The 25,185-nt window shown below is 33.0% G+C and overlaps 3 protein-coding genes and 1 long non-coding RNA gene across 4 annotated transcripts in view; 2 read left to right on the forward strand and 2 right to left on the reverse strand.

Moving 5' to 3' along the window:
• Positions 1-226: 226 nt before the first annotated feature.
• Positions 227-4,393, reverse strand: LOC133201838 (uncharacterized). The gene is made up of 4 exons (XM_061337641.1): positions 4,335-4,393; positions 3,739-3,972; positions 2,581-2,728; positions 227-815 (listed from the first exon to the last, which is right to left on the reverse strand). Exons 1-4 carry the CDS (start codon positions 4,391-4,393, stop codon positions 669-671), a joined length of 588 nt encoding a protein of 195 aa, XP_061193625.1. The 3' UTR covers positions 227-668.
• Positions 4,394-10,410: 6,017 nt separating this feature from the next.
• Positions 10,411-25,185, forward strand: part of LOC133201671 (deleted in malignant brain tumors 1 protein-like) — a 277,206-nt gene continuing 262,431 nt past the window's right edge. The window contains exons 1-4 of the mRNA XM_061337458.1: positions 10,411-10,633; positions 12,764-12,905; positions 22,319-22,482; positions 23,757-23,898. Of these exons, the coding sequence (XP_061193442.1) occupies positions 10,420-10,633; positions 12,764-12,905; positions 22,319-22,482; positions 23,757-23,898 (662 nt within the window). The 5' untranslated portion in view covers positions 10,411-10,419. The remainder of the gene's footprint in view (positions 10,634-12,763; positions 12,906-22,318; positions 22,483-23,756; positions 23,899-25,185) is intronic.
• Positions 13,609-14,947, forward strand: LOC133201839 (uncharacterized). The gene is made up of 3 exons (XM_061337644.1): positions 13,609-14,060; positions 14,670-14,823; positions 14,906-14,947. The coding sequence occupies exons 1-3, from the start codon at positions 13,778-13,780 to the stop codon at positions 14,910-14,912; spliced, it is 444 nt and encodes a 147-aa protein (XP_061193628.1). The 5' UTR covers positions 13,609-13,777; the 3' UTR covers positions 14,913-14,947.
• Positions 17,790-18,493, reverse strand: LOC133201842 (uncharacterized). Its single transcript, XR_009723156.1, has 3 exons — positions 18,384-18,493; positions 18,064-18,279; positions 17,790-17,847 (listed from the first exon to the last, which is right to left on the reverse strand). It is a non-coding gene; the product is annotated as an uncharacterized LOC133201842 (long non-coding RNA).

Genomic DNA, 25,185 nt, shown 5'->3' on the forward strand with positions numbered 1-25,185 from the left:
ACATCAGAATGTATTTTCATGAGATGAGCTATCTAGTTGATGCACTATCTAATTTACTCAAAGCATGCACAAGAAAGAAGTTAGCAAGTTTGTCAAACATGTCTTTCATGAAACTACAATCTTTTGGTATTTTTGTCAATAAATAAATCTTTTTTAGTATAGACAACAAATATACAGAAAGATGTACCTGTCACCATTAATTGGCCCTGTATTTGGAAATAATAATCATGATTTTTTTTTCAATTGGTAAGAATCACCAGATGCCTGTAGGCAAAAATTTGGCAATTGTACAGCTTATGAAATAAGGTTTCAAGCAAAAAATGGACATTTTATCTCTAAAACTCCAGTTTGTCCATCCAAACAAATTTTACCAGCAGGTGAAGCAGCTAGGAATGAAAACGAAGGATTTATAACTAACCCACAGTCGTGAATGTGAATATTTTGATGCTTCTCCATCACTTTTTGTGTGGCAACATTTTCATGACATTTTTCATAAGAGGTACCTTCTGAAATGAAAGTTTTCTGATTAAATATATTACAAACAAAACTATCTATTATATCTTTTTTTCTCTTGCATATTTTATGGAATTGGGATGCAGTCACACGCTTATTCCTTTCTGCAAACCAAACCTCATTTGACGACTGATCAACAGTTGACCTTTCCATCTTTATAGCCTCCTCTTGTATTGTGTTGTAAAGTTGATTAAGTTCTTTAGTTTTGTGTTAATTTCAAATGGTATCTCACTGTCCAATGGGAAAGCAGTATTTCCGCAAGTTCCATTTTTAATGGACGGAATGTTCTTGTAGTTTTTCAACTGAAAAAAAAACAACAATAATAAATGTTTTATTTTAAAATAAATGATAATTTTGTTATATTATCTTTGTATATTCCTGAACCATGATATGTTTAATTTCATATTTCAGTGTTCTCATCCATGGAAATGTTTTCCCTTGCATCAAGAATAAAGCAACTTGAAGAAGAAAATGAAAGACTAAGGGAGGAACTCGATTCGAAAGTAAAGGATGTTGCAGCAGAGGTCTCTGATGTTTCCTGTCAAACAGAAAGGCATACCACTTTTACGCCTGATGATGTATCAAAGTCAAAAATCAAGAACTTACCGTATTTGAATTTTATACTGGGTTAACATTTTCAAGATTTGTAATGCTATTTGCATTTTTCTTTCCATGTAAGAACACAAACCCAATTGTCTATGAGGAGAAAGGGAAAGAAGCTCAAATGGACAGATTTCCTTTGTCACAACAACTGTTCATGTATTTGTGCCGACTTAGGAATGGTTTGCATGTTAAAGATCTGGCATTTAGATTCAATGTAAAAGTTCAGACAGTGTCAACAGTTGTAAATGCAGTGGCCACGTATATATATGTATTTAGGATTAGGCTCACTATGCTACTGGCCTCATCAAAATGTCATTGTAGATAATATGCCAGAATCATTTAAAATAGAATTTCCAACTTGTTTAGCCATTTTAGATTGTACTGAATTGAAGACAGAGAAGCCATTATCTCTAAAACAACAAAGTCAGTGTTACTCTGACTACAAGTCCTCAAATATATTGAAAGGTCTTGTTGTATGTGACCCTAAGGGTTCAGTTCTATTTGTGTCAGATTTGTATTCTGGAAGTATTTCTGATAATGATATTATTAAATAATGTGGTTATTATGACTTTATAAGGTCAAGATCTAGTAAATGAGTTTAGTAGATGTCTTTTGGTGCTAGATCCATTATGACTTCCTAATTGATTTAATCTTATTTTTCCCCGTATTTTATGCATATACCAGAATTAAGTAGAAAATGACACATTTTCATGGAAGTCAATTTGGTATCATTTCAAAAGGAACCCCGATACCTATATTCAATTTTTTATCATTTTAAAGAACAGATAAAGAAGATATGAAAAACCGTTTACTGAGAGACTGTAGGCAATATTGATACATTTTGTTTGTCTGAGATGTAGAAATCTTCCATTTTTATTCCTGATTTTCTTCATTCTTCATTGAAAAGTGCAGTTTAAAATATGTTTTTTTGTTCCGTTTTTCTAAAAAATTATGTCCCGAAGCACCTCAATTTATTTAGGTACAATTGTAATAGATTATTAAAGGAATTTGTTTCTTAGATTTGAGAAATCTGTAGGCACTCTTCATTTATTAGATCTTGACCTTACGGTACTTAAAAAAAAAGAATTTACATTGTCTAATGATGCATTAATGACAGACAAAGGTTTCCTTATTGAAAAGGAGTTGAATCTAATGACCTAAGGTTAAATATACCCCCTTTAGCATCAAGTGCAAAGTCAGTGCAGGAGAAGTGAATCGTTATCGACAAATTGCATCTCATAGGATACAGTGTACATACTGAACGAGCAATAAATCAAATTAAATGTTTTAAGTTACTGAAGAGAAAAATTCCTGTAAGTATGCTTAAATGTATCAATGGACACTGGTTTGTTGCAGCAATACTGACAAATTTTCAAGACACTTTAGTAAAAGTTTAAAAAAAGAAATTTATTCTTGTTTCTTTTTTATTCAAACCTTGATGTTCATATCTAGTACATGTACTACCTGATATGGGAGCATTGATCCCTCCTGTACATTGCCCAGCGGTGTCTTTGTAAGATGGAGTTCCTCCTGTAATAGGTAAGACAGGGGTGTGCCTTCAGCAGCAGGATCAGTCTTCAGCTTTTTTTTTTTAATTTCTTCAAAATCAATGCTTGGAATGATTGAAATTCAGGAAAAAGTGCTTTTTATATATAAGAAAGTGGGTTAATCATACCGGTATACACAGGGATATACATATATACACTAGACAAAATTGCTAACGCACCACTTGTTATTCTTATTTGTGAATCGAACATTTACCCGATCGGTAATAGTATATATAATACACCATCTTTTCCAAAACAGTGGGGTTGACAAATGTCTTGGTATCATGACAAGACCCTAAAATGACCTTCTTGCCCGAAAACCAATTTTCGGACGTGCACTGCGCACCGTTTTTGCCCAGATATGAATTTGGTGATCACCAAAGGTGGTCCGTGAGGTTACCACAGAAGCAGTCTCCAAGTTAAAAATCAAATAACATACAGTTATTGACTATCATATCGCCTAGTAGTCATTCAGTGCCTTGGTTTCCATACCAAATCCACCCAACTTCCGGTTGACCCAATTTTGTGGTACAATTTTCAAATTATCGTGTGCTGCTGACTTAATGCCGTGGCTATCTATATTAAACATTTTTATGTTTGTTAATCTATTTGAAACAATTTCTCATTAAAGGAATTCACAATCTTTTAATTGTTTTTATTTTTTACTAATTTCTTCTTAGAAACCCCCTGCAGCCACCATACTGTCTGCTTTAGCACGCTCTTCTAAGGTCAAAAGCCGCACACGGTGCAACTTTTTTTCTGAGTTTTTAATTAGTACAAATGTAAAGAACACAAACACAAAGAAAAAAATAGAAATTTATTCTTCCAAAAAAGTATGGACACGATTTTAATTTTTTCTATGAAATGGTTACGCTTCAGTAAACATTGTAGTTATCTATCAGTAAAGACATTTAAATGCCTCATTTTTTATTTAAGTAATATAATTATATATCAAATACATCATTAAGAAGTCTTGAAAAGTAAAATATTAATTTTATTTGGTGGTGCGTTAGCAATTTTGTCTAGTGTATAGAGAGAAGAAGAGGAAGTATGATGATAAAGTAGTTTGTAGAACCTCATCTTGGGCATGGTGCTATGGAGTGGCCTCTTTTTACCTGATTTTTGTTTTGGTTTGGCAAATACCATAGCTGCAACAGGTTCAGGAACTATCTTGGGACCTCTAGGTTTGTGCCATTGCTGTGGCATACTAGTGCATGCCAGTGCAGATGGCACTTCTGTCAAGCCCATGTTTTTGTAATGTGCAATGGTGTACAGCACACCAACTGCATGGGAACAAATACCACTTATTCTGAAGTAAGAAAAAATATATACAATAGTACTTTGTAAGCATGTGTTATTTATATAAATCTCAAACTCTATATGCTCATGTTTCTTAATTTAAACTAATTATGGGGCTGGGGCAGTTAAAAAAAATTCTTTAATTGTGAAGAGGTGGACATATTTTAATATATAAAATTAATATGGGTTCAAAGATGAAAAGATTACCATACCCTGAAAAATTATGGAAGAAATAAATGAAAATATTCATACAAAATTTACAGCAAAAGCCTTCCCTGCCCCCGTGTCTGTGATACATAAAACGTCCATTGTTGATTTTTATTTCTTATCCTTAATTTTATCTCACTTAAATTAATTATTTAATGTATATACCCAGCCTTACAGGAGCAATAACTCTCTGTTATTTTCGAAGTTGTCATAGTAATCATCATGTTTATCTTGTGCAGGGGTTCACTTTAACGCATTGAGCGGTAGCATTTTGCGGATAAATCTATTGATTGGTCGTTGGGCGTGAAAAGTTTTAATGCATGTATCTATCCATTGATGACGAAATTATAACCTCTCTCTTTTGCACGTTTTGACGAAACAGCATTTCTAAAATAATCAACAGAAATGTCCGACGGGATGGAATCTAAATGAATGATTTCACCAGCCATGTTTACTATGGAATGTCCGACCCGGAAGCGTAGCTAAGACGTCACTAAGGTAGGCGGGGGCTTATCGATGCAAAATGCATCTGTGTATTAATGTGCAGTGAGAGGCAAATCGAATGATTTTTTTTATAATGGAAAAATATTTTATAATTAAACAGAATATAGCTTGCAGACATTTTGTACACCATGAATTCGATGCAATGTCTACATTTTTACTGGAACCAAACCACTATATGTATGTTATTTCCAAAAGCATTTCTGATTTCAAAATAAATGAAGCTTCAAAAGAATTTTGCCTTTTAAAAGATGAAACATTGTATTTTTCTAAATACGTTAATATTCAAACATTGAATTTAATTTTGTGTGGAAAAAAACAGTGAAATAATGACCTAATTTTATAAACAATCTCACCTAGGTCCCTAAGCATACTTTAAAATCGAGGATGATTACGTTGTCACTAGAAACCAATTACGTATACATTTATAGATATAACTTGATTCTTCGAAATACTCAACAAACGTCTAGAGGTAAGTTACCATGAACTCATGAGCACTTCAAAGTTTCAGAGACTAAGTATAAATATATAAATTACATATGGTAAACAAGCTTTCTTTTCTCTAACGAGAAATATTAATAGATTTCTGGATGTTATCACTTGCGAATCTTTGCATTGAACTTTTTATTTCATTGTATATCTATGTAGAATATTTCCTCAGTCGCGTCACCGGTCACCATAGTCTAGTGGTAGGGCGTTCACTTCGAGACCTCGTGTTCGATTCTTGTACGCCGCGCCTCGTCAAACCTAAGATGTAAACATAGGTAATGACTGTTCCATCCCCAAACACCCGGATTAGAAGTAAAGGTCAGGAATTTTTCGAATGAGAGCTTTAAAGCCGAGAAAGGCATTGAAAATGTAGTAAACATTTTGCTAAAATTCATTTGCATATCTGCTGTCTGCTTTTGTTCACGATAAACAGTTATCAAAATACACTCAGAAATGTTTGCAGATATTCAAGATTACAATATTAATGTAGAATTCATCCTTTATCTATTAATGGTAAATGTATAAAGGAGCCTAAAGACAGATTTGAAGTTAATATTTGTTCAAGTTTTCTGTATAATATCATGACTTATATGTTGCTATGGCATTTCACACTGAAATATAATAAAAATTTATTTTATCTGGAAACTATTGAAACTACAAATTTCGGGACGCGTTTGAGTGACACATCCTTGCACTTTCACTAAGTAAACTTTATCCTTAATACTTAAGAAAGTTAAAGTGTTGTTGTGTATTAATGAAAAACATTAAAACTATAATCCAGAAAATCCAGAGTAGAAATGTGAGAATGCGAAACCAACTCACCAGTATTGTCAGTCCGTGCTCAGTGATGTGTGCAGAGTTTAACAAATTGAAGACACCCGGTGAAACGTAAACATTAACAAAAGCAGAACTCGTGTCCTGATTACAAAAACAGTTTACGTTTCACTGAGTGTGTTAAATTTGTTTAAAATTTAGGTTCTTTTATCTTTTATTTATTTATTTTATATATATATATATATATATATATATATATATATATATATATATATATATATATATATATATATATATATATATATATATATATATATATATATATATATATATATATATATATATATTTGCAAATATTCGTAAGGTAATGTACATAAGTAAAGAAAGAAGGGTCTATATGTTTTACACTTGCAGGTTGATAGTCCACCAGAACAAAGGTTCGCTATTCCCTACAGTTCCGCTATTTAGAATTCATTGTAAATATAGAATAAGTTTTTTTAAAAAGATCAATTATTTTTCATACTTTAAAAATCCGATTACCCAGATATCCCCATCCTGTAACCAAGATAAACTCAATCCATACGTTTGATTATCGATTATCAGTCCTGGCCCATTTCTTTATCAGAAGAATAATAACTCTTGCTTAAATTTATTCTCTTATTTGTTCGAACAAATTACTACATACCTTCGATAAGATGTCTGATTTGTTCAAAAATAAAATTCAAATTGATCCGTATCAATAAATATCTCATTCATCCAAACAAATGTCTTAATAGAACGAAAAATTAAAACTGCAGATTTGTCCGAACAAATTATTTTTCAATATTTTGAAAATAGTACTAATTTTTCAGAAAAATGCTTCTTGTCCGAAGGAATATCTAATTCGTTTAATTAAATGTCTGAACTATCCAATTAGCGCAAGCAAAGGACCAATTAATCCCAAAAATATGGATATTGTCCGAACTATATTGTCCGAATAATATCCGATTGTGCTAAAAGAATTCAAAGATATAAAATTAGCTTTATTTTAAGCAATGCCGTTAGATAAGAACATTTCTTTCAATCTCATTGGAAGTTTTTATGCTTTTATTATCTTTATTTGTTTACGTAAAATGTAAAGGAAAGGAATGAGTAAATGCCTGTCTCTTTAGAGCTGACCCTATAGAAGTAGAGATCAAATCAAATTAACTATCCAGTTCTTTGTTATGGTAATTAAATAATCCTTCCTGGTTATATCTTTCCAGAATAAAGTATATTTATATGTATACAAGCACTTTAATTCTGGTCTCATAACGTTTTAGATGAAATGCAAAAAGGGGGGTGAGAGGGGGATAAAAAATACTCTTTTAGAGAACCTCGAAACTAAAGATTAGTGTGAAAAAATGAAGAATTATCCAATATTCTCTTGTAATTTACCCTTTGTCTTTCAATGAAACATAATCTTGTTTAAATCTCATATAATGAGAATATGAAGATAACGAGTACTGATCGAACTCAAAAAAAAATCTACAAACCATACAGATTTGTGATCAGGACGAAAACACGAACCCCTGGAAAATCCAGAGGTGGGATCAGGTGCCTAGGAGGAGTAAGCATCCCCTGTTAAGAGTTCACACCCGCCCTGAGCCTTATGTAATAATCAGGTAGACAGAACATTCCGTAGCCAAAATAAAGTATCAAAACAAAGGCCTAACAATGCAAAAATATATTAGTATGAAACACGTCAACCAAATAAAAGAAGCAATGAAAGGTTATATTTGCTAACAAGGTCATTACGACGACCACAAAAATTTACAAAATGCTGATTTTAACCGAGGTTGTTGAAATCCCAGTAATATCAACTTATCTGTCATGGCCAGCCTCGGTTTAAAAACTTATCGTGCTTAGAGCCAAATAAATGAACCAAAAACCGGTATTTTTTCATCTTCCTGATCCTAATAAAGTATAATAAAAGTATACGTTTGATATCTTAAAAACACGTGCATGTTAAGTATCCTCAAGAGTCTTCTTTCGTAGAGGCCTCTTCATAGAATCATAGGACTTTCCAATCTTAACGAGGTTTCTTTTGCAATTATAAAACAAAAACTTCCTCGTTCAAGTAGAAGGATCCTTTTGAGTCGGTCAGTGACAATTTAAGATGTCATAAAACTCGGGTAACAGTGAGTGTGCCTCTTTTTTTACCATCTTGAATCATACCGAAAAGTTTGCTTTAAAATGTCGATAATTTAGTGACCATTTTTGTGTTTCTGACATATTCTTAATTTACTTTTTATGTATCAAAATAATTGCTATAAACTAAAACAAAAAAGATCCTGAAAATGTGTAATAAGCTAAAGGATTTGGAATTTTCAGTTTCACCTTAGGGGGCTTTTGAGGGTCGAAAACAACATTTTTGAAAAATAAATTCCTGGTTTCCTGAAATGCTTCTTTATTTTACACAGTAGTCCAATCATCCTTTTGAAATATATAATCAGTGTTGTTCTTAAGACGTGTGGTAAGATTTCAGAATTTTCATAATCACCAAAGGGGTCAATTGGGGTCGAAAAACATGGTTTTTCTACCAAGTACTGTGTTTGACAAAGTCTTCTGATATTTGACATACCCGGTAGGAGATATATCATATTTTGGAATATGAATGGTTATGTCTTGAAGTTGTGTAATAAGGTCTTGAAACTTTCAAATTCGTACATTTAGGAGCCAATCTGTGAAAATTTACCCCAGAACTTCTCTTATTTTAGGCATTTTATTTTGATTAATGGTGTCATGTAGGTGTGCAGTAAATTATACTTAATTTTAAGTTATATACTTTTAATTTTCATAAGAAGACCATCTGAGGGCTAAAAAGAATTTTTCTATAACAAAAATATAATCCAGAACACCAATTTATGCAGTAGTAAAACATATTTTACTTTTCAGGCCAATTTTTGCTCAAAAACTATTTTTTTGACAAAAACTCCCTTCCAAAATCTTTTTAAACAGAAATGTTACTTCAATAAATTCTTTAATTTCAGACTGATAATAATATAAGATATTATTTTGATATGTCCATAGGATACATGCTCATCTGAGCTTTCCATGGTCTTTCAATGTTTGTGAAACAAATCCACAATAAGAATGTCTGGCATTGATATGATACGTCTAATAACATTTTTAAAATGTTTTGTTCATGACAAAAAAGACACAGAAAAAATTTTAGAGTCTGTATTATCAAGATTAGTTGATAAAAAAAAAAATTAGAGAGAACCACAAAGCAAACATCATTGAAACCCAAAAAAGTTTCTTAAGGAGGTTCGATCCTGAGCTTTTGAGTAGATTTTGGTCTGGACCTTTATTTCTAAAATTCTGCATCATTTTTAAGTTCTAACATTAAATCTGGATTCTACAATGCAAATTAAACTATACCCAATGAAAAAAAAAAAAAAAAAAAAAAAAAAAAAAAAAAAAAAAAAACCAGCGATTAAATTCCATCCAAATAGGATTAAGTCAGGAACTATATTTTGTGGCGGAAGGTATTTTAAAAGAAAATAATCATTTTTTCCCTTTTGAAATATATACAGTACTGTTAAGTTTAGATTCCTATTTTTCCATGCTGGCTGGTTGGACAAAGAGCTGTTTTTTGCAGTGAAATGTTTAATGCTGGATCTGAAATATCTATTAAATTATTTCTTATGAATTCTTTCATTATATTGTGACAAATATAGTAAATATAATCTGAAATTCCTGGAAAAAATTGAGCCAATTTTTACATAAAATTAACACTTTTTTTTTAGAAATATCTAAAAAATTACATCATAGACCCCCACTTTTAATTTTCTTTTCTGAATATATAAGATAACTTTGATCAATCTGCTTAAATTCAGCAAAAGTTTAAGACTTTTAAATAATTTTCTTGCTTGTTAAATTTTTAATGCCAGAAAAATCGTATTTTTGAGCGCAGAAAGGTCAAATAATTGATTATGCGAAGCAGTTTGAAACTTTTTCTTAGTCACAATTTTAATGTGTCTTTTTTTAAATAGACTAATTGTTTATTTTGTCCCATGATTTATATGGATAAAAACATTGAAGGGAAAACGTCAAAGATGTGATTTTTGATTAAGACACAAATTTCAGTTCAAAAAGGTCATATTAAATGTACTGTAGCGTCAAAAGAAACACATTAACCCCCATTTTTTGTTTTGAATTAAGCTATGTGTGTAGAAACTAAAAATATACCTGACCAAAAAAGTTTAAGACTTTAAATATCAGGATCCAACCTCGTTAAGAAAGTAGTGGATTTTCCAGGACAAAAATGAGTCATGTAATCTGAAGTTCTTTTATCGAATCAGTCTTTTTTTTTTTTTTTTTTTTTAAATATCTACAGTTCTGTGGAACAGAGAATGCATGAATTAAGTCACTGGAGAGTATACAGTATCTAATTTTTGTACTTATCCTCGCCAACAGTGAGAGCAAAAAAAATATCTTAATTTTCCTTTGTGTTTTCAGTATCATGGATATTTGTAAACTACTGGTGTTTGCACTCTCAATTGTTGCAGTTGAAAATCAGAGTACTATCTCTATAAGTACTCTCTCAGTAAGAGAACTGAGTGAGGTGGTTAGAGCCCACAATACAGAAATCAAGTTGATGAAACAACAAATTCTAAACCAACAGCAATTAATTGAGAGTTTGCAGAAACAAGTTGAAGCAGGGAGTGCAAAACCGAGTAAGTATTTGACTCTTTAAGTGACACTTAAAGACCCAAAAACCTACCTGTTTGTTTGTCTGAAGTGCTTTCGCCAGGCTGTATACATCGACTTATAGATATACAAAAGTTTCTAGATTTTCAACATTTTGAGAATGTTTGTATTTAAAAGGGAATTTAGTTTCTGCTCTGTTTCTGCTCTGTTTAGTTTCTGCTCTGTAATTAATGCATGTTAAATCCTACTAGTTGTTAATTGTTATTTTTAAATTAATCATAGCAGTAGCATTAATGAAACATAAACACAACCACATATAATGCTTCGTTATTAAAATTTGATCTATAACTGCCTGCTTATGAGGAATGAAATAAGTCACAGCTACTACATGTACTAGAGAAATTCATCTTTAGCCGCAAAAATAAATCAGTAATTAAACTACATGTACCTGATGTACATAACTATATGATTACATAGGGAAATCTAACAGGAGACTAATGACCATAAAACAGAAGGGAACCATTACTCTGCCATTTTGCTGGAAAATCTTTCTGATTCAGACAGGTTTTTTTTAAATTAGATGTCTCTACATATTGAAAAGATCCTCTTCCAAATATGCATAGGAAATATAGATGAGTTGCAGTTATACAAGCCGAATCTCTAAGGTCTCATGTGTTTATAGTTTTGGAAGATTTCATGGCGTTATAGGATTTTTCTCTCTAGTATAAAGTAAGATAAGGTAATTGGTATTATGTCAAAGGATTTTGATCCCCTAGCTTGCTTGTAGACTAATTTCGCTGAGAATGTGCAATAAGCATATTTTCAAATGTGTGTTTACAAAAGTATTTCAGATTGTGATATGTTGTTGAACTAAATACAATGTATGTCTGTACATCCGTTAGTATACTTTTAACAGTTTTAACTTTTTCGTAAATACCATCCGGCCAATTTTAACTAAAGTTGACACAAAGCATCCTTGGGTAAAGGGAATTCTAAATTATACAGACTAAGGAACTGCTCTCTATCCAAGTTTAACAATCAAGAAAAGGCAAAAATATGGGGGAACCATTGAAATAACCATATCTATATTGGATTCCGAAACTTCATTAAAAAACCTCACAAACAAAGATACATAGCAGGTTCCAGTAAATGTTCTACTAAGCCTCTTTCTTTACTCCTCACTAAAATATTTACTGTCATGAAGGAGGGGTTAACTTTAACTTTTCAATCGTCAAATTCCCTTACTTATGCAGCAATATACCCTTATCACCTGCATACGGGGTCTGTATCTCTCAGTTGATTCGATACGCCAGAGCATGCTCTACGTATGGGCAATTTCTAAAACGAGGTAAGTTATTGACTAACAAGTTGATGAAACAAGAATATCAGAAGTCTCGTTTAAAGTCATTATTTTGGTAAGTTCTATGGTCGATACAATGACCTTGTCAACAAATACAATCTTTCATTAAGTCAAATGATGACTAACTTTTTTCATACTAATTGTTAGGCCATTATTTACACACTGAATTGTCGACAGACTTTTCCTTATTTCCCGATCATGACAAGGAGCACACGGCTGGTGTGACCGGTCAGCAGGGGATGTTCACTCCTCCATGGCACCTTATCCCACCTCTGATGTCTTAGAGGTCCGTGTTTGCTCTGCTCCTATTTTGTAATGTTTAATGGGCTTTTGAGCTCGAATACTGTTCGTTATCTCCACATATTTCGTATCATGTCCCCATGGGTAGTGTGTGTCCACAATAGGGAATCAAAGTTTTACAAAAGAATTCTTATCCGTGTTCAAGGAGAGGTTTAATTTTGTGATTATGATCAATATTAAAATATATATCAAATTCTAACATTTTTTTCTTTTCTTCATTAATCGCATATTACAAGAGAATGAACAAAAGTCCAACTGTAATATTTGAATAATTGCAAATACTATGTCGTTTTTAACGTTTGTCATATTAGAGTCTTGCCTGGTTAATCCCGCGCCTTGTGTTCCCGAAAAATAAAAAAATCGTCGTATCTTTGAAACTGGTAGATGTAAACAATTGTAATCCTGCCCCCCTCCCCAAGTCTGGATTGTGAAGCGTCCAGATTTCTGAAGCTTTCTGAAGCTTGGAAATCTAAGTTATTTATTTATTAATTCATAGAAATTCGACTTGTGAATGGAAATTCTTCAAGAGAAGGAAGGGTTGAGGTCTACAAGGATGGAGTGTGGGGAACAGTGTGTGATGATAACTGGGACTTTAATGAAGCCAATGTAGTCTGTAAACAACTATTCGGATTAGTGGGGTAAGCAGTTTTATTATTTTTTAATTACTTATAATTTGATGATTGTGCATAAATATTTCAATATTTTTCAAATATTTCTGAGAACAGATACTACAAACGATTCTTTTGAAAAGAATCTAAAAATAACATCTTATCGTATGATTATGTAAAAGAAATGTATAAGCTTAGTTGCATGAAGTTTCAGTTTTTCAATAAACATGTACATGTAGTCCTTAATAGTGATAAAAATCATATAGATTCATAAGGGTGATGACAAAACCCTGACTCTTACCCCGGCATAGCTGTCATGGTAGTTCAGTCGGTAGAGCTCTCGCTCCGTGATCGGAGGACCGTGAGTTCGAATCTCGGCCGCAACTGACCTAAGTCGATAAAAAATAGGTAGCAACTGTTCCTTCGCCAGGCGCTCGGCACTTTGAAATGAAATTCGTGGGTCCTTCGGATGAGACCTTAAAAACCGAGACCCCATGTCATGGCAGGCGATGGTACGATAAAGATCCCTCACTGCTCAATGGCTCTGAGTGCCGAGTATAGGTCTAAATTTGAAGCCCTTCACCGGTATAGGTGACGTCTCTATATGAGTGAAAAATTCTCGAATGGGACGTAAAACAACATACAATCAATCAATCAATCTTACCCCGGCACCCGGACCTAAGTTTCTTAGGCTATATCCCTATCATCGTCGGAAACCCACGGTCGGTCTCGCTTCTCTTACCTCCCGTGGGACACAAGGCCGAAAATTTCGCTTGGAGGTGTGTCTCAATACCGCATTTTCATTGGTCGCAATACGATACGGTATTGCGATGTGTAACTATTAATTATCCAATAAAAATCATCGTTGCAACCCGTATGTCGGGAAGGATTTTGCAAACAATATGGAGACGTTCGAGGCGAAAGTGAAAGAAGTTTTTCAAATAAACGAGCTAAAAGACTTTCAAAGAGAGTCTTTGGCAGCGCTCTTGAAGAGAAGAGATGTTTTTCTGTCTATCAAAACCGGAGGTGGGAAAAGTATTTGCTACCAGGGCTTTCACACGGCATATAACGCTAGTTTTGACGACAACAATCCGATCTCAGTTTTGGTCGTCTCACCTCTACTTTCCATTATGCATGAACAGTGCAATTCATTGAATAGTTTAGGATTTCTTTCAGCATTTATTGGTAAGCAGATTACTTTTACACTTTTTATCGACATAAACTATATATACAGTGTAGATGATGAAACTCTTTTTGGTTACTCAATATTAAAGACAAAGACACTCTTAATTTTGTGGGCAAATTCATAAATGATAAAATGTTGTAGTAGTCGTACACTTTTATATATAGTATTCCTTTTAACTGAAATAGTACAATATTATTGTTGAAATGAGCAATGTCATTTACAAATTGTTATACTATCCATTGGCATAATTTTTTCCTTATTATTGTAATAATTTCATACTTGTCTGTTTCGGGCTCTAAATTAGAAAATAAATGTCCTGTTCTGTTCTATAATGTAATTGTATTGGCATGCATGGGCATTAGCTATGTCGATCTCGCTCACCTTTTCCCCTCTGCTATGTTATGTGATGATTCAGAACCTCTCTAACGTTCATGTTTCTGTATCTGTGTGCGTTGTAGCACTCAATACTGGTTTTTATTCGACAGGAAACATGTAAATGTTGATTTTTTTTCTGACATTTTTATTTATTAAAAATTATATCAAAACATACATTTTCCCAGGTACATGTATTAGTATATTGTTAATTTAACTATTCCTTCGTGATATAGGTGGTGAAAACGACGATTCCATTTTAAGAAATGAAATGCAATTCATTTTCACCTCACCTGAATGTGTGCTAAATGGAAAGTGGAGAGATTGGGTGACAAACAATTCAACCATTAGATTAATAGCTGTAGATGAAGCCCACACAGTGTTACATTGGTAAGTTTATTTATGAAGGGGAAAAACCCGGGGAAAAATGATGCATTGTTACAAACCATCAAAATTTGAGCAATTCAAACAGGGTTTAAATTATTCCCCTTATTTTTTAGGGGAGAGTCTGCGAGCGAGGAAGATCCTTTCAGACGTTGGTATGGTCGACTAGGGGAACTGCAAAGCCTTGTGGAATGTCCTGTAATTATGATGACTGCCACAGCAAATTCAGCTGCCAGAAAAGCCTTACAGAGAAAATTTTGTATGACAGACTGTTTAGAAATTATAGAGAACCCAGACAGGAACAATATTAAATTATTTTTACAGTGTGTTAAATACAACACTCCATTAGAGAATACATTCTTCTTTCTAATTCTGATGTTGAAAGAGAAAAAAGAGCTCTGTGATAGGTATCTGATTTTTTGCCCTTCTATCAGAACTTGTAGTAAATTGTACACTATGTTTAGAATTATGTTTAAAGAAAATGTTAAATTGATTGACCATATTGAAATGTATCATTCAAAAACCACAGATGATGTTAAACAATTAGTTAAAGAGGATATGTCTAAAGAAAATGGCAAAATTAGAATTCTTATTGCTACCAGTGCAGCTGGTATGGGTGTAAATTTTAAAGGAGTGAAATATACAATTAATTATGGTTGCCCCCGAGATATGGATACTTTTGTTCAGCAGTATGGCAGAGCAGGTAGAGACGGTGGCTCAGCAATGTCTTTATTGATTTACACAAAACATGATATTAAATGTATAGATGATGACATGAAATTATATGTTAAAAATGAAACCATTTGTCTCCGTGAGAATATATTGTCTTCCTATAAGAGTAAACCTGCTATGGATAGGGACATGCATATGTGTTGTGATATTTGTGATAAGAAGTGTCATGTGAAAGATTGTGAAAAATGTAGTTTAGCACAACATCCTTATTATAAAACTCAATTTCCAGCTTTTTCTTCAGATTCAAGTAGCCAGGATGATCATGACTTGTTTACAGATTCAGATTGGGAGTAAGCATTAAGATGTAATACATGTAATTCAAAGTATCCTTAAAAAATATGCACGCATACATTGCTGCATTTCATAAATCAGTCAGTATTGTATAATTTTGCAAATATATATTGTCAGCCTTTGGTGATAGACCTACTTTTTAAAAATATGTTAGGGTTCATTTAAATCTGTGATAAGATACATTTTCAGTGGGATACAGAAACTTGGGAAGAGACACCATTCCTCATTATAACTATGTACTTAGATCCTCAGCATAATACCCAGGAGCAGAGATTTTCAAAGAATTAATGCATTTTCACAATATAATCATTAGAACCCCACCTCACACCAGAACCCCTGATCCAGGGGCCTTGAAATTCAAAATTCTTGACGAAGCACCATTGCTCATCATAACTATGTAATTAGATCATTGGCATTATACCCAGGAGCAGAGGAGAAGATTTTTTAAGAAATAATACATTTTCACTATATATACAACAGAGCCCTGCCTTGGCACCAGAACCCCTGACCCTGGGGCCATGAATTTCACAATTTTGATAGAGTGCTCATTGCTCATTACAATCATGCCAACACTAATTTTAGTTGTTTTGGCCCAGGGGGGCAGGGACCATGAAATTCACAAATTTTGTTTCCCTTCACCCAAAATTGGTTGAAATTGGTTAAGCGGTTTCAGAGAAGAAGCTGAAAATGTGCAAATGTTAACACACGATGCACAACTGACGAAAGCAGATAGCAATACGTCACTCGAGTGACTCAGGTGACCTAAAAAAAAGATTTATTGTCAAAATTCATTAGTATTATAAACAAACTTTTTCTGAGAGAGGAAGGATGAAGTTTAATTTAAACCCTTAATTGAAAGCACTGAAACAAGTTTTTGCTTATACTTCAAATTTATGAATCAGTTTGTACTCCTTAAACATGTTAAAAGCTTGTACATATTTTATTTGTTTTAGATATGAGGTCTATACATACATGTATATGTTCAACATGGTAAATTGTTATCAGTTTATAACATCTACACCATTACTTTTATAATGGTGTACTGATCAAGCTATACTATTGCCATTTTTACAATAAATGCTTGAACTTAAATCTGATTTTGTTTTTTTAAAAAATAAAACACAATGAGTTACTATGTCAGAACAAAACTGACAGAGTTAGATAAACAGATGGACATTGTAATTCCCATTTCATGCTTGGCCCTAATAAGTTTACATGTACAAGTCAGCAATGTTCTTTTGTTCATTTATCCATTCATGTAATTTAAGAATGTCAATTTGGTGAATTGGATCTTTAAATTTGGAGAAACTCTCCCAGCAAAGATCTGACACTGGTCCTTTGCTTCTCAAAGATTTAACCATAGTAATGATATCAACTGTTTTATCAACATCCGGCCTGTGTCTCGACGACTTCACTATTTTGGTAGTCCTCAAAAGCTGATCTTTAATGCTGTCAATGACTTGTGTAGTCATGCAAATTGTTTTTGCTGATTGAAAGGATTTATTTGCTCCTTGTGTGTTGAGTTCTCTCTTGATGTTGCGCACTTGCAGTTCTACACAGTTGTCATTAGGGATATTGTTGTAAATGCCGCCCTTCAGATTTACAGTCATATTCCACATATACTCAAATGCCTGGTCAGGTGGAAGAATAGAATTAACATATGTGAGCATTCTCCACAACCAGAGCTTATATTTTGAGTGACTTAAAGCAGAGGCATACAACCACTCAAACTTGGCATTACGCATGATGCGGTCCCCATCACCCATTTTGTATGCATCACAGGTATCACGGTAGAGAAGGGACATCCTTAGAAAGGATGTAAGTGGTTGATCGGGATCTGATAACTCTGTAATTTCATGAAAGATCCAGTTGTGCTTTTTCAGTAGATGTTTCTTTAGCCAAGACTTCCTAATATATGTTTTCCCACACATTGCACAAAAGAAAGAAAGGTCTTGTTTCATGGCATCTATCTGTACATCATCAGTACTTAGATCTACCAAGTGTGATCTAAAATATCAAAATAAATGATTTTTTAGTACTAATAATTTTAGATTCATAAGTATGAAAAATGAAGACTTGTGGCAAAAATATTAAAGACTGGTGAAAACTTGACTCTATTTGATCATGATCTTTTTGCTTGGGTGAGCTTACAATTGCATCTATCCAAGGAATAGCACTCATAAAAATACAATATTTGGTTCATACAAGAAAAGGGTTTTTAACCTTATGTCTAAGAAACTTTTCCAGGAATTTAGGCCAAGTGCATTAAGAACATCTGTGGCAACATTGGTAATCCATTCCATTTTGTTGTCATTGTTCATTAATGAAAAAACAGGAGCATGTGAGGGTTGTGATGTAACTTCCTCCATGTCCATGATGTCCAAAAATGTTGACACAATGTAGGAATCTGTCACATCCTGGATGAATTGATGATGGGATCTAAAAGAAAATATAACAAGGCACACATTATTAACATTCTTTTTTATCTGTTGTTATTTTCAAATTCATATTGCAAAATACTTGACTTGGATAGTTCAACTTACCTGAAGTTATTTGTTACTTCCTTAGGCCCAGTCACTGACCGACGGTTGATAGCATTCCTCAGTTTGTATAGGGAACCCTGGTCTGATGCACTGCTCTCAGTGTAAAATAGTTGAAATATTCCCTGAAAAAATATTATTGTGAAAACTGAAGAAATGGAATAGGTTTAGACTTGAGACATCTTTTAGGGGTATAAAATTAAAACTTAATCGAAAAATTCAGAATTGTCTGAAATCTACATAATTATGCAGATTATGTAATTACATGTAATTTATCAATAAATTTGCAACTTGCACCATGTACAAAAGGATTTATTTGTTAGTAAAAACTAAAACTATAAAGCAATAAAATCAAGTCATGCTAAACATAGAAAACATTGGAATGGCCTATGATGGGCTACAACTCCCAGTTTCTGAAACATATGTATACTATCTACATGTACATGATGTACTAAGATAAATTAAGGAATTGATAATATATACCAATATTTGGAGGGCAACAAGTGATAAATGAATAATACTAATGAAATTCATGCTGAAAAAATGGAAAATGCAGTTTATGACCTAGTAAAATTTCAAAGCCAAATTGATAATCTGGATGCAAAGAACATGAGCAAGTCTGCAGAGTTTCACAATATTTCCACCTATTTGTCATTGCAAAGTTAAAGATGAAAATATGGATGGCACTTCATGTATAAGTAAAATTATGAGTACTATATTATCTCTGCAAAATACTTACTCTAATTCATAAAAGCCAAAAACAACTGGAACTAAAACATTCCTGAACAGGGTGTGTTACCAATAAGAAGTTCATCTTCCTGTGAAAACCTTCTGGCCTGTGAACAAGCCCCCCAAGCATATCATAGTCTGATTTTGCATTTTGCATGGCTTCTTGAGCTGTAAATGCTCGCTCATTGGTGAGAACATCTCCACCAAAAACAACCCTGTCCGTTATTTTCTGATCTTTTTCAACAGCTTGGAAAACTAGTTTATTCACATTTTGCAAAATTGTTATCATTCCCTCTGATGAATTTTCACTAGCCTCTACTAAGTCACAATTCAGAATGACTGATTTCTGTCGAGTTTTGTCCATAAAGTCATGGGTTATGCAACCTGGCACACACTTTTGTAAGGGTTTCAGAAATTCGACAAAGGTAATAAGGACTTTAATAATATGAAATTTCATATTTTCAATCAATGTGTGCAGGTCACCTGAAGATGGTAACCATGCACTTGTTGGCAACTTCAAAATATCCCTGCTTTCTTCATTCTCTTCTGTTGATCTAGGGTGATTATCATCTGACATGATCCTCTTCTCTTTCACCATTGTCAGAAACCAATGCAAGCTCTTTCTCTGAGACATCATTGTCATCTTAGCAGGAGTAATTGTGACATCTAAATTATCCCCTATGATTTCTATGCCATGTTTAACATCTAAGAGTCCTGGATTTTCAGGTGAAGGGTAATAAGAATGTAAATACCTTGTCATTGTGGCCGACACCTTCTTCTCCTGCTCTTTGATCAGCTGTTTCTTTTCTTTGATGACAGTGCTGCTTGCCACAGAAATTCCAAGATCATGAAGAATTTTCAAACCCTAAAACCAATGAACAGTATCATTTTTGATTCACACCTTTTTTCAATAGATATTCGACTACATCAGGATTAATGTGACTTTTTTTTTTTTAAATTTCAATCAATTTTAATAATTTTTAAAACTAGTTTTAAATACCTCTTTTGACACTCCACACTTGTCTAGTGTTAGACCAAGGATATACTGTAACTGATTTACTGATCTTGATCTGCCATAAAGAAGTACACCTATTGACATTATTAGCACTGGAAGGTTCTGCTTCTTTTTTACATCTATCAAACTGCTCATAATGGTAAACAGATAAGGAATCCCTTCCTTGAGTTTTGATTCCACAAAAGACCAGTCAAGATTCATCATACTTTCACTCTTTTTGCATTTTAATAGGTCACTTTTTTTACTAACTACACAGTCAATTTCTTTTTTCAGCTTCTTTACACACAACTGAAATAACGCATCCATATAGCTGGTATCTTTGCAAAAATTCTTCAGTACAGCATGAGGTGATCTTCTGTTAAACAGTGATTTTAAGGCTGCTTTAGAATTTTCATCTTTTACTACTCTACTTACATCAGCTCCAGCAATCTTGGTGACAATCTATAATGGAACACTGAAAAGTTTATGTATTTTGTATATATGTACATATTCTATGAAACAAAAGCATCATCAAAGATGACATGAAATGATGTATAGTTCACATACACATGTAACAGTTAGAACTCTTGCAATAATGTAGATTCTTATATCTTCAATATTAGCAACATAAAGATTGAAAGTGTCAAAGTGAGTAGTTTAATTTCATTTGCCATTCTTTTAATCAAGAAAATATGGGATAGTCATTTATGAATTTACAGTAGTGACCAGATGTTGGACAGTAAAAGACAAAGGCTGCATGACCCTAGCCCATTGACAAATTTATCAAAAATTACCTTTACATCAAAATTTTCTGACACATGTGTTTGTGTTGATTTATCCTCCCTGCATGGTAACTTTGACTGGAGACTATGATTTGGGTTCTGATGCAGAAGTAGTTTGTCAGGTGTTTTAAAGAGAGCTTTTTTACTTTTTCCTTTTGGTGTTGGTGTCTTATCTAGGGACCTCTTCACTGCACTCACCCTGGGGGTACTGGGCTTAACATGCCCACTTGTCTGTTGATGTTGTCTTAGAACATCTTGAAACAAATTATAAATCCCTGTGTAAATTTATGTATGCAATGCTTTTATAAATAAGGCAACAATTTCTAGATTAAATTTTAAAATAGCTGGCAGGACTTTTTTATTTAATAATAGTTATTAGTAAATAGAATATTCAATACACAGAACTGATATCAACAATCAACTTTCAAGCCCTCATTCTTTGATAAATATTTATACTGTTATAGACACCTCTTCATGAGAAGTAGGTCAAAAAGTTTCCACATTTGTCTAAATCCAAATATCACATACCTAACAACTTTTCCCTCTCAGTTTTCAACTGTTCCACCTTTGCTCGCACATTTTCCTCGATCTTGGATATTCTATTTAGTTTATTGGTGCATAGATTACACGCATATGAATTGCTGGTCGGGAAAAAATTTAACCTTGTAAATGCATAATTATACTGTTCAGTTGATGTTTTAGAGCTTAATGCTCTATATCCCCTGTCCTTTATAACACATAAGCAAAAAGAGCATTCTTTTACGTGTCCCGAGGCTGCCATAGTTTACAAAACACTTTCAAACAGCAACACGACATTATTCTCATGGGCGCCGCCATTACTGTATGCCTAATTTGATAACGTCAATTTTCATTGGCCCTCGAAAGGTCACATTAGGTTACGCATATCAATGAGTCTAGCGAAATTTTCGGCCTTGTGTCCCACGGGAGGTAAGAGAAGCGAGACCGACCGTGGGTTACCGACGATGTATCCCTATATGATTTTCATTTCTAATACTGTGCACTTTGCGTAGGAACGTCTTAGATTTGATGCAGACAAGGTAACGAGAATCGAACGCGGGCCTGCCAATCACAATGTAAGCACTCTATCATGTTGTAAATTTTGAATTGAATTTACTAGGGAGAGGTAAATGCAAAATTTACAACATGATGTAAATTTTGCATTTTCCTCCCCCTAGTAAATTCAAAATTTAAAACATGATAACTCTATCAATATGCTACTGCGACCGGTTTATAAGTAATGGAAGAAATTTTCACATTATCATACATGTGCTATGGATAATTATATGAGAGTATATACATAAATTTATAGATTATAGCCGATAAATTATAAAATTCATGCCAAAAAATCTGTTTATTATTTACTAATCTTGATAATTTTAATACATATAGTAACAAATATGTTTTATAAACAGAATCCCGTATAGCAGTGCATACTTTGGACGTGGGACTGGTTTGATACTGATGGATGATGTCAGATGTAGCGGAACAGAGAATTCCCTACTGGATTGCAGACATACAAATAATTTAAATCAGAACTGTGGTCACAGCCAAGATGCAGGTGTTATTTGTATGAAAGGTATCGTCATAAAATCATTTATGCCCTCCATTTATCTTATGCCAGACAAATGCCTGTACAGTAAAGAATGAGTGGAAACCAGTTCCATCTTGGTCCCGCAGCTTCGTTAATTTTTTACTTCCATAAAACACCAAGACATGCTTTGATGAATAATGTCATTTATTAATGACGAAGATAAACAACTAATTAAAAATAAACTACCTTAACTACTAGGGAGATCCCAGATAAACGTAAAAGGACTTATTGAGCAGCTGATATCACACAGGCAGAGGGATCTCCCGAAAGTCTAAGTAAGACATGATTATCACATTTATAAGATGGGAGATCACCAGGTAACATATACATGTATATACAAACTAGTCCACAACAATGGCAGGGGGATCTCCCTGTGATATGAAGGTGGTATGTATAAGAAATGTTTACAAAATTTGGCGTATGTTTAGGGTAAAAGTTATTGTATACTATTACTGATTACAAGAATCATAATTGATTTGTAAATATTTACATAAATTAATATAAATGGCTATACACATGCATCTTTGTGTCCTTGCAGACCTCTCAAAGAACTACTTTTATTATATACCCAAGTGTGTATCACTCAATTTTACTGTAGATTTCGTATAATCACGTGACGGTGTGATCCGACTTTCCGGATCACCACACTGTGGTTTTCTGAATCCATATCACCCCTCTCTGAAATTGATGACGTAGTACACAGAAACATGACGCAATTTTTCATGCACATCAAAACGTTCCTTGACAAAATGCTTTGTTTAATGGGAAAATCCTATAAAATTGATCTCAAAAGTTTTTTAAGACCTATATTTTGCTAGTTGTAGGGGGATATATAATAAATTTACCATTATAACAGTAACTTGATCCGAAGAGCCGTATCACGTCTCGTTGACAGGCGCAGATCATCAGATCAAACTCGACGCTTCGCGTCTTGTTTGATCTGGTGATCTGCGCCTGTCAACGAGACGTGATACGACTCTTCGGATTAAGTTAGTTATAATAATGGATCTACGGCTTAAATAAATTAACATCTGTGCTAGTGAGTATAGGCCAGATTACATCATTATGGTCATTTAAATTTCATTTGGGAATTGAATACGTTTTTTATGGGTCAATAAATGGAAATGTGAACAAGTAAAACAAATGGAAACATTTCCAATTTCCTCAAACATAGAATTATCAATGTTGGACTTAAAAAAATTAACATATATGTTTTTTTTTTTAATTATTTACTCCTTTGGTTCATTTCAAATTTGCAGCACCCCCTGTTCGACTTTCGAAACAAAAAGACTTTCAAGGAAGAGTGGAAGTTTATAAGAACAATAGATGGGGGACAATATGTGACAGAAACTGGGATTACAAGGACGCTAGCGTCATTTGTAGATCTCTGGGATACAGCGAGTAAGTTTAAATTATTTCAATTTCAAAGCAGATCATCAAGTATAACGGAGGAAATTTTGTCTAGATAACCGGAAAACTCTGGTTTTCAATGGAAGAAAATATCAAAGTTGATTTTTGCTGATCAAAGAATAGCTATTTTTTTCTTATTAAAACTAACAAACTATTGAAAATTCTAATGCACAAGTCTCTTTCTCTTTCTTTCTCTCACTCTCTTATGATATAAAGTAAAAGATTAGATTTTCTGCACAACTAACATACAATAACAATCTGAAGCTCTTTCCTCTATAATAGGCAAGTAAAAAGGAAGTATTCACCAAAGAGTAAGTCAAGATTTGTCAAACATGTACGGTAAGGGATTGAATCAACAGATAAGATATACTGTGAAATAATCTTCGTGTTCGTAGGTCACCCTTGCCTACGGATTTCCATGAACAAGAACTTTATCACTGCATGAAGACGTATAAAAATTGTGATTGCCCACAAACATTCTCTCCACAAATGAAAAGAAACCATAATCACCTAGCAAAAATGCTTTAATTTACAAAAATAAGTTATAGTTCATGATAGCTTCCTTAGAAATTAATTGTTTTAAAATGTAGGGTTTTTGTCATATCAAATTAGGTCAAAGTATGACAGATTTTGCAATACCTAAACAAAATATTTATATTGTGAAACAAATATTTATTATATATTTCATTTACTATCTGGATTTTTCAAAAATTACAACAAAAATCATTTTAATATGCAAGTACTTCATAAGCTATTATCAAATATATGGACTTTAAGAGATATTTATCCTCCAAGACATTTAAGGTTAATGTTTCATATTAAATTCTAATCAAATTGTTATGAAATATCAAAGTTAGTAATAATAATATAATAATAATGTCCTTTATTTATACAGGATAGCACAATTAGTTTAGAAAACTAGTTTACATTGTGGTCCTGAAAACGTTTATACAGACAGCAAGAGTATGTACAGAAACAAATAAATATTAAAGAATATGAAAAAAAAGCGTGGTCTATAATAAAAATAATATTTACACATGATATAATGTGAAATTTCAATAAAACTGAACATATTGAGGTGTTTGGTACATTTAAGTTAGTTTGTAGACTGAAAATAATTTCTGATATATGCTGATTTAAAACTTTGTATTGAGGGATTACACTTTAAAAATTCTGGCAATTCATTCCATATTTGCGAGCCGTAAATTGTAAAAGATCTTCTATAATATTCTGTTTTTGCCCTCGGAATGTACAGTGCGTTGCTTTGGTTTAATCTAG

This window comes from Saccostrea echinata, unplaced genomic scaffold (assembly GCF_033153115.1).
Source record: "Saccostrea echinata isolate AGI-Se365-2 ecotype Australia unplaced genomic scaffold, CSIRO_AGI_Sech_v1 ptg000045l, whole genome shotgun sequence".
NCBI lineage: Eukaryota > Metazoa > Mollusca > Bivalvia > Ostreida > Ostreidae > Saccostrea > Saccostrea echinata.

Bases quoted from the DNA above. Each gene is read 5' to 3' on its own strand.
- LOC133201839 (XM_061337644.1), top strand. From the start codon at position 13,778: ATGGAGACGTTCGAGGCGAAAGTGAAAGAAGTTTTTCAAATAAACGAG. The intron at 14,061-14,669 runs GTAAGCAGATTA...TTCGTGATATAG, and splicing joins ATTTCTTTCAGCATTTATTG to GTGGTGAAAACGACGATTCC.
- LOC133201838 (XM_061337641.1), bottom strand. From the start codon at position 4,393: ATGATGATTACTATGACAACTTCGAAAATAACAGAGAGTTATTGCTCC. The intron at 3,973-4,334 runs GTATATACATTA...TTCTTACTTCAG, and splicing joins TATTGCTCCTGTAAGGCTGG to AATAAGTGGTATTTGTTCCC. The intron at 2,729-3,738 runs GTTCTACAAACT...AATCATTCCAAG, and splicing joins AGCACCATGCCCAAGATGAG to CATTGATTTTGAAGAAATTA.